The sequence below is a fragment of the Elephas maximus genome, chromosome 17 (assembly GCF_024166365.1).
Source record: "Elephas maximus indicus isolate mEleMax1 chromosome 17, mEleMax1 primary haplotype, whole genome shotgun sequence".
NCBI lineage: Eukaryota > Metazoa > Chordata > Mammalia > Proboscidea > Elephantidae > Elephas > Elephas maximus.
The window spans coordinates 44787559-44805239 of NC_064835.1; the positions used below are offsets into that span (position 1 = coordinate 44787559).

General features: G+C 41.8%; 1 gene segment (V, D, J or C); it reads left to right on the forward strand.

The window, feature by feature from the left end:
* Positions 1–895: 895 nt before the first annotated feature.
* LOC126060236 (immunoglobulin kappa variable 4-1-like) lies at positions 896–1543 on the forward strand. The segment is given in 2 exon segments: positions 896–957; positions 1209–1543. Coding segments are annotated over 2 exon segments (384 nt in total).
* Positions 1544–17681: the final 16138 nt, after the last annotated feature.

Sequence of the window (17681 nt, forward strand, 5' to 3'; positions counted from 1 at the left end):
CACAAATGATTCTAGAGCCCTCTTATCAGGTCTTACCCACTGTGGGCATGAAAGGTTCCACATTCTCTTTGGTCACGTTTCCTTTGAGATCTAAGCCCTCCTGGACGCTAGCTCAATATATGCTCCCTGAGTACTGTCAATATGAGTAAATTCGGGGCCTGTCTTCCATTTCTCTGGCCCTTCCATAGCCCCGGAATCCAATCTCAATTACTTGCAGTGTCTTTTAGGTATCCTTCAGGATACAAGTATCTTCAGAGCTCAGACATTTTCTAGCTATAAATTTTTATGAAACAACGAGGCAAAAATTTTCCGTATTCTTCCCTTTCCTTCTATTTTTTTTTTTACAGCTTTTTTTTTATTGTTTTACGAAACTGTTGTTGTAAGGAAACTAGTCCAACATTTAGGTAACCTGAACTGATTTAAAATTATTTTTAAGTTAAAATTGTAGCTCTTCATTAGATTTTAGGTGTTTAAAGCAATTGTGAAGGGCTGCTAACCTAAAGGTTGGCAGTTTGAACACACCCAGTGTACCCTGGAAGAAAAGCCTGTCAGTCTGCTCCTATAAAGAATACAGTCAAGAAAGCCTTATGGAACACCTCTGCTGTGTAACACATGTGATTGTCATGAGCTGGAATCCCCTGGACTGCAAGTTTTTTTTTTTTTTTTTTAGATATTAGAGCTCCTATGAACCTGCTTTGTCTTTTCTAGTCATAAAATTATACTTTATGTGATATATTTGGCTCTTGAAGTACATTGGCTAGTTTCACAACCTATGGCCCATGTAATTTGCTTTCAATTCACTGACTGCTTTGCATAGACCCCTCCAACACCAGGCTGGCTGCTCAGATACTATAAACAGGGCCTTTGCTATGGGAGCTGATCTGCATCAGGCAGGCAGGGGCAGCAAGATGGTGCCACACACTCTGATCCTCATGTCCCTGTTGCTCTGGGCCTCTGGTGAGAAATGAAAAGTGTTTCAATCTCTCTAGAGTAGTATCTTTCTAGAGTTGAAAAATGATTTTAACATAGAGTGGGAAATGACAGTTAATTTTAAAGTGGAACCAATTATTCGCTGCAAAAAAAAAAAAAATTTTTTTTTTTTTTATATAATATCACTAGAAGTTGTGGTACAAATGGTATATTTTAATGTATGTGTGAAAAAGTGTCTGTATAAATGTATACATGGTAACTCTCCAATCTGTTTGCAGGTGCCAGTGGGGACATTGTGCTGACCCAGTCTCCAACCTCTCTGGCTAAGTCTCAAGGTGAAACGGTCACCATCAACTGCAAGGCCAGCCAGAGTGTGAGCAGCTACTTAAACTGGTACCAGCAGAAGCCAGGACACGCTCCTAAGCTGCTCATCTGCCATGCATCGAATCGGGCATCTGGGGTCCCTGACCGGTTCAGTGGCAGTGGGTCTGGGACAGACTTCACTCTTACCATCAGCAACTTCCAGGCTGATGATGCCACAGTTTATTATTGTCAGCAATTTAATAACGAACCTCCCACGGTGCTTCAGCCTCGAACACAAACCTCCCTCTGAGGGCTACAGGCCAGTGAGTCTTCACTGCACCAGCTGCTTCCTTTCTGCTCAGCCCTGACCATGCAGGCTTCCTCTCTCTGCCCTAAAGGCCATATCTGCTGACCTATTTCTTGGAGTATTTGCAGGTTCTAAGAGAAAATTTAGGGATATGGCTTCTTCTGGATCCGCTTTTGTGGGAAATTATAGAAAAAAGAATGCTCTAAAAATCTCTTGTAGGCTTTCTCAGGAGTTTTCATATCACAGGAACCTACTAGTTTCAGAAGGATATATCACATGACTGATTTGGGGGAGGGTCCCGTGAGTTTTATACCCTGAAAGATTAGTTCTTTCTCCCTTGTGCCTTCTTTAGAAAATTCTCATTTTAATTCCTTATTTTCCTGGACTCTTTCCTTTCTCTGCAATTACCCCTCACAGCTCTAGACCTAACCCAGGATTATATCTGAGCCCTACATGTTTATAATCTCCCCCACAGAAACAGATCTTCCACTCTTACTTTTTCCTTCCATGGATTCTGATTTCCAGCCAAGCCTTCCTGGGCAATGTCAATGAAGGTGTTTTCCTGCTCTAAGCTCCCATTTTACTGCCCTCTTCTCCTCTCTCCATGTCTTTCAGTGGCACTCATTCTCTCAAAGGCCAGTCTCTAACTCATTAACCCTATCACTCTAGAAACAGGGGCCAGCTTTCCATGTTCTTTTTTCATTACTTCCTCTTTAAATTGACCCCTTGAGCGCCCAAGATAAATTTCATGGCTGAAGGAAATCATGGTTCTTTCTTGTTGTTAGTTGGCATCTTGTCAGCCCCTGAGTCATGACAACCCAAAGAACAATAAGATCTGACTGTTTTCATCCATAGGATTTTACTGGCTGATTTTTCAGAAGTTGATCACCAGGCCTTTCTCTCTAGTCTCTATTAGTCTGGAAGTGCTGCTGAAACCTGTTCAGCATCACAACAACATGCATAGAGGAAGTGAGGTGAATGAGGCCTGTAGGTCCCTCCTCAGGTTTATGCAGAAGCCAGCCTAAGTAGTGTTTCCAGTCAGTGTAGACGAGACTCTGACTGGCCCTGCAGCTAATGGAGACTTTCTCTCCTGGGAGACAGCAGAGGTTCTGGCACCTAGTGAGCAGGGTCTGCCCGCTGGGACCTAAAAGGACAGGCATTCGAGGATGATCCAGAGATACTGTGCCATCAGGGATAGAAGGAAAATCAAACCAAAATGGTCTCTAACTGGGAAAAGTGGACCGGCTTGTGTGGCTTGTAACATTTATTTCATATCTCTTTTCAAATTGTAGACCTATTGGAATAGGAGGATCACTCTGGAGAGAAAACTCCATGTCTAGGTTTTGTCTCACCTGGAACATAGCAGAGCAGGAGCCTAGCATCTGGGTGGCGCCTGTCCTGCAGCTTCTCTTTGTGTGATGTTCCTCAAATTCCATCACCCAAGAAATTCTCTTTCATAGCTTTTTTTTTTTTTCAATTTTGTATTTTGTTGTAGGAGCGCTGGTTGCACAGTGGTTAAGAGCTATATTTGCTAACCAAAAGGTCAGCAGTTCAAATCTACTGGCTGCACCTTGGAAACTCTATGGGGCAGTTCTACTCTTTCCTATACGTCTCTATGAGTTGAAATTGTCTTGATGGGAAAGGGTTTCTTTTTTGTTGTTGTTGTTGTTATTGCTGTTGAGAATACACACAAGAAAGCACACACTGGTTCAACGGTTTCTATCCTTCATAGCTTTTTATGAGGTTCAGGTCAGCAGGTGTGAGCTTAGGTTGGGATGTGGCAAGGGGACATTTATGCAAAGAACCTTGGAGAGTAATGGTGAAATTCTTAAATCACAGGATTGTGGTTAATAAAGTTGTAAACTGCATGTCTCTTACTTTTTGAATAGGGCAGTACTACTTGAATATGGCATATACTACTTTTGTGGATTCTCTGATGAAAATAATTATATTTTGGTTTTCCTCTTACACTTGCTGTAGGTCCCTGAGTGGTGCAAAGAGTTTGTGCTCAGCTACTAACTGAAAGGTTGACAGTTGGAACGCGCCCAGTGCAGCCACAGGAGAAAGGCTTAGTGGTCTGCTTCCATGAAGGTTACAGCACAGAAAAGTCTATGGAGCTCAGGTCTGCTCTGTAACACATGTGGTTGCTAGGAATTGGAATCAAGTCAATGGTAATGGGTTTGATTTTGGTTGATTACAGCTTCTGCAAATGAAAATACATTCTTGAAGAGCACTTATTGAAACTGCTCATGAGGAAATGGTACTAATGCTCAATTCACAGAGTCAACAATGTTTGCAAACAGAATGGTAGCAGAGGCTTCCAATATCCAATGTTCCATCGCTGGTGTCCAGTGGTGGTGGAGCCAGCCCGTCTGCGGTGGTGGTGGGATCACATACAACTTCCTTCTCTGCTTTATCGTGAACTGTGCTTTTGCCAGCTGGTTTCAAGTACATTTTCTACACCACGTTCTGTAGACTTTCAGTCCAATCTGCATGTCACCCAGTAATCATTTCATTTCCTGCTTAGTTTAGACTTGGTTGGTTTCTCTTTTTTGCAATCAAAAGCCCTGACTGATAAGAATATATTTGAATATTTGACAGTGTTAGATCTTCATCAAAAATTTTCCCCTTAAATATTAATGTTTATACTAACCATTTTACATTTCTAAGTTTTGGAGTTGCAAAAAAATATATATATATTTCATTAGTATATTGCTTATTTTTGTTGTTCTTGTGGTTAGGTGCTGTCCAGTCAATTCTGACTCTTAGTGACCCTATGAACAACCTCATGAAGCAGTGCCCAGGCCCTGGCCATCCTCACTATTTTTGTTATTTGAACCCATTTTTGCAAGCACTGAGTCAATCCATCTCGTTGAGGGTCTTTCTCTTTATTTGTTCACCTTCTACTTTGCTAAGCATAATGTCCTTCTGCAGGGACTGATCCTACCTGATAACTTCTCCAACGTATGTGAGACGAAGTTTCGCCAACCTCCCTCCTAAAGATCACTCTGGCTGTACTTCTTCCAAGACAAATTTGTTTCTTCTTCTGGACATCCATGGTATATTCAATGTTCTTCACCAGCGCAATAATTGAAAGATGTTAATTCTTCTTTGGTCTTCCTTCTTCCTTGCCCAGCTATCATATGCAAAAGACGCGATTGAAAACATCATGGCTTGGTTCAGATGCCTCTTAGTCTTTAAAGTGACATCTTTGCTTTTTAACACTTTACAGAGGTTTTTTGCAGCCAAATTGCCCTGTGCAATACATCCTTTGATTTTTTGAATGCTGTTTCTGTGGACATTGATTGTGGATCCAGGGAAAATGAAATCCATGACAATTTCAGTAGTTTCTCCATTTATGCTGATGTTACTTATTGGCCCAGTAGTGAGGGTTTTTATTTCCTTTATGTTGAAGTGTAATCCATACTGAAGCCTGTGGTCCTTGATCTTCATCAGTAATTCTTCAAGTCCTCTTCATCTTCAGCAAACAAGTTTGTGTCATCTGCATCATACACGTTGTTAATGAGTCTTCCCCCAGTCCTGATTCCTCATTCTTCTTCATATAATCCAGCTTCTCAAATTATTTGCTCAGCATACAGGCTGAATAAGTATGGTGAAAGGATACAACCGTGACACAGACAATTTTTGACTGTAAACCATGTCACACACACAAAAAAAAAAAAACCGTCAAGTCGATTCCGACTCACAGCGAACCCTATAGGACAAAGTAGAACTGTCCCATAGAGTTTTCAAGGTGGATTCAAACTGCTGACCTTTTGGATAGCAGCCGTAGCACTTAATCACTATGCCACCAGGGTTTCTGTAAACCATGCAGTATGTCCTTATTCTGTTTGAATGACTGCCTCTTGATCTATGTACAGTTTCCTCATGAGTACATTTAGGGGTTCTGGATTTCCCATTCTTCCCAATTGTTATCCATAATTTGTTACAAATCACACAGTTGAATGGTTTGCATAGTCCGTAAAACACAGGTAAACAACTTTCTGGTATTATCTGCTTTCAGCCAAGATCCATCTGACACTAGCCATGATATCCCTTGTTCCACATTGTTTTCTCAATCTGGCTTGCATTTCTGGCAGTTCCCTGTTCATAGTCTGCTGTAGCCACTTTTGAATGAATATTGTTCAATAATTTCTATACCCGGTTCGATTACCTCTCACAGGAATAGGCAAAAATGTGGAACTTTTCCAGTCGGTTGGCCACGTACCTCTCTTCTGAGTTTCTTGGCATAGGCGACAGAGAACTTCCAGCACTGCCTCTGTTTGTTGAAACACCTCAATTGGTATTGGGTCAATTCCGAGGGCCTTGTTTTTCCCCAATGCTTTCAGTGCAGCTTGGACTTCTTCCTTCATTGCTATCAGTTCCTGATCATATGTTACCTCCTGAAATATTTGAAAGTTGACCTATTCTTTTTGGTATAGTTACTCTGTGTATTCCTTCCATCTTCTATTGATGCTTCATGTGTTGTTTAGTATTTTTCTCATAGAATCCCTCAATACTGCAACTTGAGACTTGAATTTTTTCCTCAGTTCTTTCAGCCTGAAAAATGCTGAGTATGTGCTTCCCTTTTGAATTTCTATCTCCAGACCTTTGCATGTGTCATCATAATACTTTACTTTGTCTTCTCAAGCTGACCTTCAAAAACTTCTCTTTAGTTCTTTTACTTCATCATTTTTTCCTTTTGCTTTAGCTTCTTGACATTCAAGAGCAATTCTCAGAGTCTCTTCTGACATCCATTTAGGTCTTTCCTTTCCCTCCTGTCTTCTTCATGACCTCTTAGCTTCCTTCATGTATGATGTCCTTGATGTCATTCAACAACTCGGCTGGTTTTCGGTCATTAGTGTTCAACGTGTCAACTCTGTTCCTGAGATGGTCTCTAAATTCAGGTGGGGTATACTCAAGGTCGTTTTTTGGCTCTCAAGTACTTGTTCTAATTTCAGTTTTGACTTGAACTTGCATATGAGTAATTGATGGTCTGATTTGCACTCAGCCCCTGACCTTGTTCTGATTTATGATATTGAGCTTTTCCATCATCTCTTTTCACAGGTGTAGTTGATTTGATTTCTGTGCATTCCATCTTGTGGGGTCCATGTGCATAGTCGCCATTTATATTGGTGGAAAAAGGGACTTGCAGTGAAGAAGTCTTTGGTCTTGCAATATTCAATCATGCAGTCTCTGGCATCATTTCTATCACCAAGGCCATATTTTCCAACTACTGATCCTTTTTTTTTTCCCCAAAAATTTGCATTCCAATCACCAGTAATTATCAGTGCATCCTGATTGCATATTCGATCAATTTCAGACTGCAGACGTTGGTAAAAATCTTGTATTTCTTCATCTTTGACCTTAGTAGTTTGTTGGTAAATTTGAGTAATAGTCGTATTAACTGGTTTTCCTTTGGATGTTTGGATGTTAGTCTATCACTGACAGCATCGTACTTTGTATTTATTTATTTATTTTGATGATGCTGAATGCAATGCCATTCCTCTTCAAGTTATCATTCCCTGCATAGTAGGCCATATGATTTTCTAATTCAAAATGACCAGTGCCAGTCCATTTCAGTGGACTAATGACAAAATATTGATGTTTATGCATTCCATTTCATTTATGACAATTTTCATTTTCCTAGATTCGTATTTTGTACATTCCATATTTAGATTATTAATGGATGTACTGAGCTGTTTCTTCTCATTTTGAGTCATGCCACATCAGCACATGAATGTCCTGAAAACTTGACTCCATGTATTTCATTAAGGTCAACTCTACTGTAAGGAGGCAGCTTTCCCCCAGCCTTCTTTTGAGTGTCTTTCAACCTAAGGGCCTCATCTTCTGGCACTATTTAACAGATATTGTTCTGTTGCTATTAATAAGGTTTCACTGGCTAATTCTTTGAGAAGCAGACCACCAGGTCCTTTTTCTAGTCTGCCTTAGTCTGGAAGCTCAGCTGAAACCTGTCCACTGTGGTGACCCTGCTGGTATTATTATATTGGCAGCATAGCTTCCAACATCAAAGCAACATGTAAGTCCCCACAGTATAACAAACTAACAGAAGTGTATTCTGTATCTAATTTCTAGAAAAAATTTTTTTCAAATCTCTAGTACCCCTGCTTTTAGTTTTCTGTGCCTTGCATGGAATGTAAAGGTTATCATTTATTTCTTTATAAAAACTCACGTAACTCCCAAGTCTAAAGTGTAAGGAGAACTCCTTTTGTTCACTGTTATTTCACTTCCATCACGTTCATATTCATATCCTAGTTATCTTATGTTTTTGGATATCAAGAATGTCTGACTCCTTGGTGGTAACAGTATTTGAAAAATTATTTGTGAGGTGTTCTGTGGATTTATGATGGGCGTGCCCTCTTACAGAACAGCTTCCATTTGTTGGTTCTATCAGTTGGGCTATCTTAAGCTAATTGCAGGGTTGGAGAGAACCAGACACTCACAGACCATACACACTTGGAGTTAAACTCCTTGGAGCATTGACTTTCAGCTGCAACTTTACAAGGAAAACTTGCTTATTTTTTCTGTCCATGTAGTTTGCTTCCACGTTCAATGATGGCTTTGCATAGACCCTCCAGGCCCAGTGTGGTTGCTCAGATTATATAAATGGGGGCTTTGCAATGTGCGCTGATTTTTACCAAGCAGATGGAGGCAACAAGATGGTGTTACATGCTCCTGTCCTCATGTCCTTGTTGCTCTGGGTCTCTGGAGAGAAATGAAAAGTGCCTCAATTCCTTGAGAGAAGTATTTTTGTAGAGGTGAACAATGACATTAAGACGTAATGGGAAATGATGGCTATTTCCAAAATTGACTCAATTATGTGTGACATGTATTCCATTAAAATGCACATTTAAAATGGTATTTTTAATGTGCCTATGAAAAAGTGTGTGTATACGTGTATGTAAGGTAATTGTCCTCTCTGATTGCAGGTGTCAGTGGAGACATGGTGATAACCCAGCCTCCAGTCTCCCTGACTGTGTCTCCGGGAGAAACAGTCACCATCAGAACAAGTCCAGCCAGACTGTTAGCAATGCCTTAGCCTCATACAAGCAGAAACCAGGATAGTCTCCTAAGCTTCTTAACTCCTTGGCATCCAACTGGAAATCTGAGATCCCTGACGGGTTTAGTGGCATTAGGTCTGGAACAGACTTCACTCTCAGCATCAGCAGCCTCCAGGCTGAGGATGTGGCAGACTATTGCTGTTAGCAACATTATGGCTGCCCTCTCACAGGGCTTCAGCCTGGAACATAAGCCTCCTCACCAGGGCTGGAGGCCTATGAGTCTTCACTGCACCTGCTGCTTCCTTCCCACACAGTCCTGAACACGTACACTTCCTCTCTCTGCCCCAGATGCCTCCTCTCCTCACTAATTCCTTGGCCCCTTCGGGAAATTAAGAGCCACGGACTTTTCTAAACTCCTTTTTCTGGGACATTACTGTAGAAAAGTGCTGTAAACCTTTCTTATAGCCTTTGTCATGTCAGGAATTTTCATAGTATAGAAACCTGCATGTTTCACATGGCTAGATCACAAGGTTCATCCGGAGAAGCATTCAGTGAGTTTTACATCCTGATAGATGAATTCTCTCTTCCCTGTGCCATCTTGACTCTGGAATATTCCCACTTTAATTCCTTCTTTCCCTGGCTTTTTCCTTTCTCTGTAATTACCCCCTAACTCTTGACTTTCCCAAGATTAAATCTTTAACTCTTCATATTCTGAACTTCCCTCATAGAAGGTAGTATTCCTTTTTTGCTTTTTCCTTCCACAGATCCCCTTTTTGGCCAAGCCTTTCTGGTCAATGTCACTGACGGTGTTTTTCTGTTCTAGCTCCTTTTTTTATTCACCTTTCTCTTCTCTTCATTTCCTTCAGTGACATTCATTCTTTCAAAAGCAAGTGTCTAGCTCATTAACCCTTTCACTCTATAAATAAGTGAAGTTATTCCCACATCTTTTTTCATTAACTCACAACTTTAAGTTCACCCCATGGGCACCCCAGTCTAACTTTTTAACTGAAAGAAATCATGGTTCTTTTTATTCTTAGCTGCTATGGTTCCTAGAACAATGGTGATTTCATGAAGAATTGGATTGGGTCATGGTGATTCATAGGGTTGTCACTGGCTGATTTTTCTATGCTGATCTCCAGGCCTTTCTTCCTAGTTGGTCTTAGTCTGGAAGGTTTCCTAAAATCTGTTCAACATCATAGCAATATGCAAGCCTCCACTGACAGAGGAGTAGTGCCTGTGTTTGAGGAGCATTGGCTTGGCATCAAACTCAGGTCTCCTGCATAGAGGTGAGAATCTTACCACTGAACCACTGTTGCCACCCAGGGTTCTTTGTTCAGCTATAATTGAATCCTTCTGACAATATTTAATTAATATTCTCATCTCAGTGTATTAATACAAAAACTCCAGGTATTCTAGTGTTATTTCTGCATCTCCTTCTGAAATACATGTATTGATAAAATTTGGCATCAGAGTCATCTCAAAAAAACTTGATCGATATACTGTGAACATTCTTATGTGCAAAACAGCACCTTTTCTCTAACAATGAGAAATATTTTCAAAGAATGGATGTTAGAGTTTCCATGTCATTTATTCACTCAAGAAATATTAATTGAGAGCTTACTATGTGTCATACTCAGAAACATTGCTGTCATCCTAGTTGGGGAAGATGGGAAATAAACACATGGATAAGTTAAAATTTACTAAGTAATTTTGTAATGGGTATGAAGAAAAATAAAGAGGGGGAAGGAATAAGAGCTGGCTGGTGTAAGATGTTGTCTTACTTATCTAGTGCTGCTATAACTGAAATATCACAAAAGGATGGGTTTAATGAAGTGAAATTTATTCTCTCACAGTCTAGGAGGCTAGAAGTCCCAAATAAGAATCCCAGCTCTAGTAGAAAGCTGTCTTTCTCTGTCAGCTCTGGGGAAAGGTCTTTGTCATCAATCTTCCCCTGGTCTAGGAGCTTCTCAGCACAGGGAAACCCAGTCCAAAGAACGAGCTCCACCCCTGTTTATTCACTCTTGGTGGTAGAAGTCTCTACTTTCTGCTCGAGTCTCTCTTTTATATTTCGAAAGAGATCAAGTCAAGATAAACCTAACCCTGTAGTTTGACTCCTGCCTCATTGATGTAGCTGCCTCTAATCCTGCCTCATTGACATCATGGTTGTAGGATTCATAACACATAGGATAATCACATCAGATCAAAAAATCTTGGACTACCAGACAATACTGGAAATCATGGCCTAGCCAAGTTGACATACATTTTGTGGGACACAATTCAATCCACAACAGATGAGTAGCACTTTGAAAAAGGATGATGTATCAGTTAGCTCTTGCCATCCACATAAACCATCCACAAAACCCAGTGGCTAAAAGCAATAAGCATTTTTATTGCTTTCATGTTTATTGGTGAGTTGGACCAATAAAGAGTTCTGTTGATATAGACCAGTCTTGAGTGATCTTGTCTGGAAAGTTCATGCATTTAGAGTTATCTGGCAGGTCACCTGCGTGCTAGCTCATCTAGAAAGGCTCAGGTAACTTTCACATGTCTGTAGTTGGCTGGTCATCAGATGCAGCTATTGAGGTGACTTGACCACATTTCTCTAAACACTTGCCAGACTGAAACTAGTTTGTTGTGCTAGCAATTGGAAGAATTCCAAGAGAGTAAGTAAAAGCACATAAGTACTGTTGAAGTCTAGATTCAATACTGGCACAGTGTCTCTTTTGCTGCATGTTATCTATCAACACAATTCACACAGATAACTCATACTGAAGGAGAGGGCAAATAGCACTTATCCCCTAATAGGAGCAGCTACAAAGTCATGTCACCAGTAGTATGGATACAGGGAGGGATAAAGAATTGGGGTGTTTTTGCAATTGGTCTACAATAATTGGTGATGGAAGGCAACACTAAGAAGGAATGAACTGATCAAAGTCTCAATGTTGGTGAGAAAATGAGTCATAGGAATATCTCCAGGCAAAGGTGTTGTAGTTAGACAAAATCACACATTTCTGAGGCAGAAATGTAACCAACATGTTGGGAAAGAGGCAAGGAAGCCATTGTTCTTGAAGCAGCTTTGTGAAGGGTAGTGTGGGCAATAAGGTCAAAGAAATAATGAAGGGGCTCATTTTGTAGGATTTGTAAGCTAATTTAAGGATTTTCTTTTCATTTTAAAGGATGTGATAATGACTGGAATAGTTTTCAAAAGAGGACATGATTTGATTTGTAGCTTAACAGGAACTCTTTGGGGGACAAGGGCAGGAGAAGTATCAGTTAGCTGGCCATTACCATTATCCAGGTAGACAGGACAATTGCTTTGGTGATGGTAGTAGCAGTGGAGGGGATGAGGAGTGGCATATTTTGAAAATACTTTTACAATATTGTAATCTGACGAGGGTGAGTCCTGCTCCCTGTGACCCTTCAATTCAGTTGAGAGACACCAGGCCTTTGACAAAGATTAGGTAGAATTTATTGCAAGCCAGTCAAGCAAGGAGTTCAGTGACTAAGTCTAAAATCAAGCTCCCTGAGGTTGGGGATTCTAGGGCAGTTGTAGGGTTATGCAGAGCTCATGAAATTTCTGAGAATACGTTGGCATTTTCAGGAACTGGACACCACATATCAGAGTGCACTAGGGGTGCAATATGGCAGCAAGAAGGGCAGCTTTGTGGCTAATTGCCCCTGTCTGAATGGGGGGGGTGAGGCAGTGGGCGGTGAAGCGGTCTGGAGAAGAGCAGCAGTAAGTTGCACGTTGGGTTGTTACACAGAGTGCTTCATCAGGAGCTCACAGGCCCTGATATGATGGGAGTGGTGGGAACCGTTTAACCCTGTCGGTACAGTACCCTGAAGATTTTGTCAAAGAGCATGAGAAGTCTCAAGATGACTTCAAGGTTTCACTGTGAGTAACTAGAAGGGCAGAGTTGACAATTATTCAGATAGGAAAGATCTTGGGAGGAGTGGATTTGGGGAGAAAAATCAGGAATTTTAGGTTTGAGTTGTGTATTAGACCTCCACCTGTGGCTGTCAAGTAGACAATTGGACTTGAGTTTGGAGTTCAGCAGAGAGATATGGGCTGGAGAATTAAATCTGATAAGCAATGAAATGAGTGTTGCATAGATGAAGAGCAAAAGATGCCCAGGGACTGAGCTTTCAGGCAAGGGAGACAAGGAGGAACCAGCAAAGGAGTCTGAGAAGGAGCAGTGTGGATGGAAAAGAAGACGTGTGATGCCCGGGAGCTCAGTGAGGAGGCTGTATTAAGGAGGAAGGCGTCACCAATGTGTTTAACGTCACTGGTGTATTTGGTAAGAGGACTGAAAAGTGACCACTGGATTGGCCAGTGTGGAAGTCTTCGGTGGCTTTGAGTAGAGCAGTTTCTATGAGGAGTTGGGGTTAACAACTTCAATGGAGGGAGCCCAAGGGAGTATGAAAAGAGACAGTCTGTGTTTGGTGACTACATACAAGTGTTTCAATGAGCTTTAAGGTAAAGGAGAAGAGTGAAAGAGGACATAACTGGAGGGAGGTGTGAAATTGAAAGATTTTTTTTAAAATACTGTTTCATGCTGATAGGAATGATGCTAAAGTGAGGGGAACATGGACAGTTTAGAAAAGAGAGGTGAGGAATGCCAAGAAATACCCTTGGAAGGGAGAGGGGTTTAAGAGCAGAGGGCCGGGCCTCAGGTAGGAAGGCTGTCTGCTCATCTATAGTAATAGGAAGGAAGGAAGGAAGGAAGGAAGGAAAGAAGGAAGGAAGGAAGGAAGGAAGGAAGGAAGGAAGGAAGGAAGGAAGGAAGGAAGGAAGGAAGGAAGGAAGGAAGGAAGGAAGGAAGGAAGGAAGGAAGGAAGGAAGGAAGGAAGGAAGGAAGGAAGGAAGGAAGGAAGGAAGGAAGGAAGGAAGGAAGCACACACATGGGGGTGTAGACGCATGTGGATCAGAAGAAGCATGAGAGGAGCTAGCGGAAGCTCATCCAAGACACAGGAAATGAGGTCATTTGCTGAAAGGTAGGATGAGAAGTAGGTGTTAAAACTTGAAGAGAAAAGAAAAGAGAAAGGGTGGAGACTGAACCAACCAGGTAAATGAAGTACCAGTGTGAGGCAGGATTAAGGGCTGTCCTGAGGTAGTGTGCATAAATTTGTGGTGAGAGAATCAGAATAATCATGTGTTTTTCTCCAGCCACATTAGGGCCATGGAGGCAGGTATGCGGAGGGTGGAGTTTCCAGGGTTTAGGTTTTGCGAGATGAATGTGATGAAATAAGAGAGGGGCCATGGCGTTCTTGGTTTGGCTGAGGGCATTATTATAAAGGAGAAGCTTGGAATTTTAAATATCAAATCGACTTAACAGCAACTAACAACAAGAAGTAGGGAAAAGGGAATGTGAGGGGTGCAGACACAGCCAAAATAGATTTTGTAAAAACCTCTTTTCAGAAAAAGGTCAAATTCTGACTCATAAAATACAAGAAACGTTTTGTTTTTCCCCCGATGGAAGGAACTTATTTCCTCTTCCTCACTTTCATATTTGGATTTGTTGTTGTTGTTGTGAAAATGTGTTTGGAAAGACATAACTTGCATTGCTTTTACACAAGAGTAAGCAGGGCTCTAGTACTTTCTCAACCCTGAGATGTGTTCTCTGACATAAACTTGATCAGGGACAGAAGGACAGGAATGCCCAGGGGATAGTGGCTCTAGCCTTTGCCCTAGAGAGGAGGTGCTGTTCTGGGGCAGCAGGAAAGGCATTTGGGAGTCAGGGTTGACGCAGGTTAGAGAGGGTCAGATGGGACTGCAAATGGCCACCTAGTGACACCCAGGGTGAGGGCTGGAAACAGATTTGAAGGAAGCAAGCAGGAAGGGCAGGAGGCCTGCTCTCTTTTGGAGCCAGAGAAGGCCCAGCTGCCGATTTTCTGACTACTTCATGCCAACGTTTTTGCGTGATCAAAACAAATAAACCACAGCAGTCTCTGGGACAGTGTCTAGTAAGTGAGACCTTCTCCCACCTCTGCCCTGGTAAGAGGTTTATGATTGGGGTCACATTATTATGAGAGGATATCTTGATTTTGGAACACAGCAGTTTGTTGTACTACCTTTGATCTGAGGGTGAGGATGGTGAGAGTGAAGTTGGCCTCAGACCACCACCACTGAAGCGGGCGGGCACCCCATCAACGCGGGTGGAAGTGAAGTCAGTGAGGGCCTTAGGAGTCTGTCTAGGTTAAGTGGCCTCTCAGGTCAGTGTAGAGAAGACTCTGACTGGCCCTTCAGCTGATGGAAGCCCTTCCAGGGAGAGCTGTGAAGCCTGTGTCACTGCCGCCTGCTGGCAGGAACCTGCAATGACAGTGACACGGGATGATGCAGAGATTCTGTGCAATCAGGGATAGAAGAAACAGTGAAGCCAAAATGAACTCTGTCTACGATAGGTGGACAGGCCTGTGTTGCTGTAGCATTTATTTCATGTCTCATTTTAAAATTGTAGCTCTGAATGGAAGGATTCCTCTGGAGAGAAAACTCCCTCTCTAGGTTTGCAAATATCCTCTTCCAGGAAGAGAGCAGAGCAGGAGCCTGAGGTTCTGGATGGTGTCACTATCCTGCAGCTTCTCTCTCCTGTGATGTTGTTCAGGTTCCATTCTCCAGAAAAGGCTCCATTAATGAGGCTCAGGTCAGCAGGGCTGGGCCCAGGGTGGGGTGGTGGCGAGGGGACATTTACGGCAAGCGCCAGGGACTTTGATGGTGAAAGTCTTAGGACACAGGGTTGTGGTAAAAAAATATTGAAGGTGCTCTTTTCTGACTTACTCTTTGAATATGGCAGTGATGGGCACCTATGGTCTTGGATTATCTTCCCCAAATGAAGATTTAGCTAGCAATGTGGCGCTAATGTTTTGTGCTAGACTACTACTGAAAGGTTAACAGTTCGAATCCACCCTGAAGGGCTTGGAAGAAAGACCTAGTGATGCACTTCTGTAAGATGAAAAGCCATTTGCTGTTGACTTGATTCTGACTCATGGTGACCCCACGTGCGTCAATGGTGTGATTTTCAGTGATTCATTTCTCAGAAGCAGATCGCCAGGTTTTTGTTTATTTTATTTTACTTGATTTTGAGGCTACTGTTTTTGGACTAGGAGCTGAGTGCATTAACTGTTAAATATGATTTTTCATGAGTTAATTATTTTTTGATTGTTTCATGCGTGACGGTACATCTTCTCCTTGTTATTCCATTTAGCCTACAAGTGGAAGTCTGTCTGCTATTGAGTTTTAAAATTTTGGTGACTCTATTTCTAATTTGTAGAAATTCAACTCGTTCTTCTTCAGATTTGAAGTGTGCCCATTTTTGTTTTCTGTACCTTGCATACAATGTTAAGTTTGTCATCTGTTTCTTTGAATAAACTCATATAATGGCCAAATGTGAAGTATGAACAGAGCTCCTTCTGTTCCCTGTTATTTCTGTTGCATCACATTCGTATTCATATCATGTTGTTGTTCTGCATCATCACATTGGGGCCAACTGATAGTGACCCTCTGTGTACAACAAACAGAAACACCCGCTGGTCCTGAGCCGACCTCACAGCCTTTGCTATGTTTGAGCCCAATGTTGCAGCCACTGTGTCAACCCATTTCCTTGAGGCTCTTTCTCTTTTTCTCAGACACTCTCCTTTATGACGCATGATCTCTTGCAGGGACTGATCCCTCCTGATACTACATCCAAAGTAAGAGAGATGAAGTCTCACCTTCAAGGCTGAAGAGTTCCAGGCCCACCGAGACCATCCATACCTGGAAAGAAACTCTTTGAAGAGTTGACATTCAATCACAACTTTACAAGGAAATCCTGCTTGTTTTTCCCTCTCCATTTCCACAAATGATTCTAGAGCCCTCTTATCATGTCCTACCCAATGTGGGCATGAAAGATTCCACTTTCTCTTTGGTTCACATTTCCTCTGAGATCTAAGCCCTCCTGGACGCTAGCTCAATATAGGCTGCCTGAGGACTTTCAATACGAGTAAATTCGGGGCCTGTCTTCCATTTCTCTGGCCCCTCCATAGCCCCGGAATCTAATATCAAGTGCTTGCAGTGTCTTTTAGGTATCCTTCAGGATACAAGTATCTTCAGAGCTCAGATATTTTCTAGCTATAAATTTTTTATCAAACATTGAGGAAAAAATTTCCCATATTCTTCCCTTTCCTTCAATTTTTTTTCCAGCTTTTTTTATTGCTTTACGAAACTGTTGTTTTAAGGAAACTAATCCAACATTCATGTAGCCTGAACAGATTTAAAATTGTTTTTAAGTTAAAATTGAAGCTCTTCATTAAATTTTAGGTGTTTCAAGCAATTCAGTTGTGATGGGCTGCTAACCTAAAGGTTGGCAGTTTGAGCACACCCAGTGGTACCCTGGAGGAAAAGCCTGTCAGTATGCTTCTATAAAGAATATAGGCAAGAAAACCCTATGGAGCAGCTCTACTGTGTAACACATGTGGTTGTCATGAGCTGGAATCCACTGGACTACGAGTTTTCTTTTTTTTTTCTTTGAGAGATTTTAGAGCTTCTGTGAACCTGCTTTGTCTTTTCTAATCATAAAATTATACTTTATGTGATATATTTGGCTCTTGAAGTACATTGCCTAGTTTCACAAACTGTCGCCCATGTAATTTGCTTTCCATTCACTGACTGCTTTGCATAGGCCCCTCCAACACCAGGCTGGCTGCTCAGATACTATAAACAGGGCCTTTGCTATGGGAGCTGATCTGCATCAGGCAGGCAGGGCCAGCAAGATGGTGCCAGACACTCTCGTCCTCATGTCCCTGTTGCTCTGGGCCTCTGGTGAGAAATGAAAAGTGTTTCAATCTCTCTAGAGTAGTATCTTTCTAGAGTTGAAAAATGACTTTAACATAGAGCGGGAAATGACAGTTATTTGTAAAATGGAACCAACTATTTGCTGATATATAATGTCACTAAATGTTGTGGTATAAATGGTATCTTTTAATGTATACGTGAAAAAGTGTGTGTATACATATATGCATGGTAATTATCTACTCTGCTTGCAGGTGCCAGTGGGGACATTGTGCTGACCCAGTCTCCAGCCTCTCTGGCTAAGTCTCAAGGAGAAACAATCACCATCAACTGCAAGGCCAGCCAGAGTGTGTGC